The sequence below is a fragment of the Puntigrus tetrazona genome, chromosome 21, assembly GCF_018831695.1.
Source record: "Puntigrus tetrazona isolate hp1 chromosome 21, ASM1883169v1, whole genome shotgun sequence".
Classification (NCBI taxonomy): domain Eukaryota; kingdom Metazoa; phylum Chordata; class Actinopteri; order Cypriniformes; family Cyprinidae; genus Puntigrus; species Puntigrus tetrazona.
Genome location: NC_056719.1, coordinates 3,318,077 through 3,319,875, shown reverse-complemented (window position 1 = coordinate 3,319,875; position 1,799 = coordinate 3,318,077). Strand labels below are relative to the sequence as shown.

General features: G+C 37.1%; 1 protein-coding gene across 1 annotated transcript in view; it reads right to left on the bottom strand.

Moving 5' to 3' along the window:
- LOC122326950 (histone-lysine N-methyltransferase EHMT1-like) overlaps positions 1 to 1,799 on the bottom strand; it is a 22,024-nt gene that overhangs the window by 138 nt on the left and 20,087 nt on the right. Inside the window, exons 24-27 of the mRNA XM_043222177.1 lie at positions 1,496 to 1,650; positions 1,252 to 1,419; positions 310 to 454; positions 4 to 117 (exon numbers count right to left, since the gene is read on the bottom strand). Of these exons, the coding sequence (XP_043078112.1) occupies positions 4 to 117; positions 310 to 454; positions 1,252 to 1,419; positions 1,496 to 1,650 (582 nt within the window). The remainder of the gene's footprint in view (positions 1 to 3; positions 118 to 309; positions 455 to 1,251; positions 1,420 to 1,495; positions 1,651 to 1,799) is intronic.

The following is a 1,799-nucleotide window of genomic DNA, read 5'->3' as shown; positions in this document are numbered from 1 at the left end:
GACTTCAGAGCTCATCGTGGAGACGGAGCAGTATTTTACCTTGTCGTACCAGCAGCGGATGCTGAGCTGACCGCAGAGACAGTTACTGGAGGAGCAGTCGTCTGTACAGCTGCAGTGCTGAAACAAACACAGCTCTCTATGAAATCAGTGCGGTAGTCCTATTATAAAGAACCATTAGGGTCGAGTAATACGGGATATGGTGATTTATAACATAGAAAATACATTTGGAGTTTCATTTTGGTTTCTAACGTCTCACCTTTAGGGTTTTATTTTAACCTATAATGTGGAGTGTTGTGTATAGAGTGGCACCTGCAGGTGTGTTATGTTGCGGTCGATGTTCATGGTGGATGTTTCACAGTTCTCTGCGATGTATTTGTAGTCAGACGGACAGCCTTCATCGTCCACGCCGTTAACACACGGGATGGGAACATTCTCATAACCCTGAGCCACGTCACTACACAACACACACATCAAACCAAGTTTGAGATCATGGAAACAAAGCTGCCATAAAATAGTATTAATAATATTACATTTATATTGCATTGAATTGACTAAAATTACTAGACAAAAACTAATCAAAAAAATCTAAAACAAATAATTACTAAAAGTAAATTAAAAAGACTAAAAAAAGAAATAAAACAAACTAAAATATTGCAATGGCAAGCAAATGAAATAAATGTAAGTACTGAAATGACCAGAACTAAAAAAGTAAAAAGCTAAATTTATATTTAGCTTTACATATAAAAACACAAAAGTTCTAAAACTTAATAAAACAAAACAAATGACTAGAATTACAAAAAGTAAAATTGAAGATATGTATATGTATAAAGAAATAAAGAAATAAAACATACAACAATTACTAAACCCTAAATTAAATTGAGACATTTAGAAATGACCAAATCACTAAAAATAACTAAAACTGAAGCACAAATAAATCAAAGCTAAATATAAATACTCTCTAATAAAAAAAAGCAAAAACAAAAGCACATACCTAAACATTAAAAAAAAGTTAACCAAAGAAATTATAAAAAAAATAAAACGAAATGTTGCCAAGAGCTTAATTACATATATTAATAAATAATATAAATGTAAAATAAAGTGATAAAATCATTTCAAAATTAATTACAGATTACATTTTTACAGATTAAAATTAAAACAAAAATAAAAGTCAATTAAAAATAAGAACTACTAATTACTTACTATTAGTTATTTCACTAATTTCATTCTGAATATTAAAGACCACACACTGACCTGCATATGATCCTCTCGGTCCGTACAACACGATTGGCGATTCCTCTACGCAACTTCCTGTTAATCTGTAGCGCCACCCAGACGGGCGTGTCACAGCGGGCGAGGGAGAGCGGTGTGTCGCCCTCCTTATTCATAATGTCAATGTCAGCGCCCCGAGAAAGAAACAGCCTGGAGTGAAGAAGGACAGAAGACGTCAGATGAGCCTACGACACCAAAAGCAGCCGTCGGGCGGCGTTTGACCCACGTGACGCAGTCGATGAAGCCCTCGCGGGCGGCGATGTGCAGCGGCGTGTCTCCGTGCAGGTTAACAGTCGACAGAGGACAGCCGGCGTTCAAGACCAGCTCCGCTATCTCAGCGCTGCCCGCGAACGACGCCCAGTGCAGACAGACATTCATCTCCTGCGCAGACAGACACACACTCTGAGACAGGGCCAAAAACACCACAGACATTAAAGTGCTCCTATTAAAGATTTTTAAAATGAGCCTTCATGCAGTGTGCGTGAAAACGAGAATGTGCACCATGTATAAAGTCATTGTTTAACAAAAAA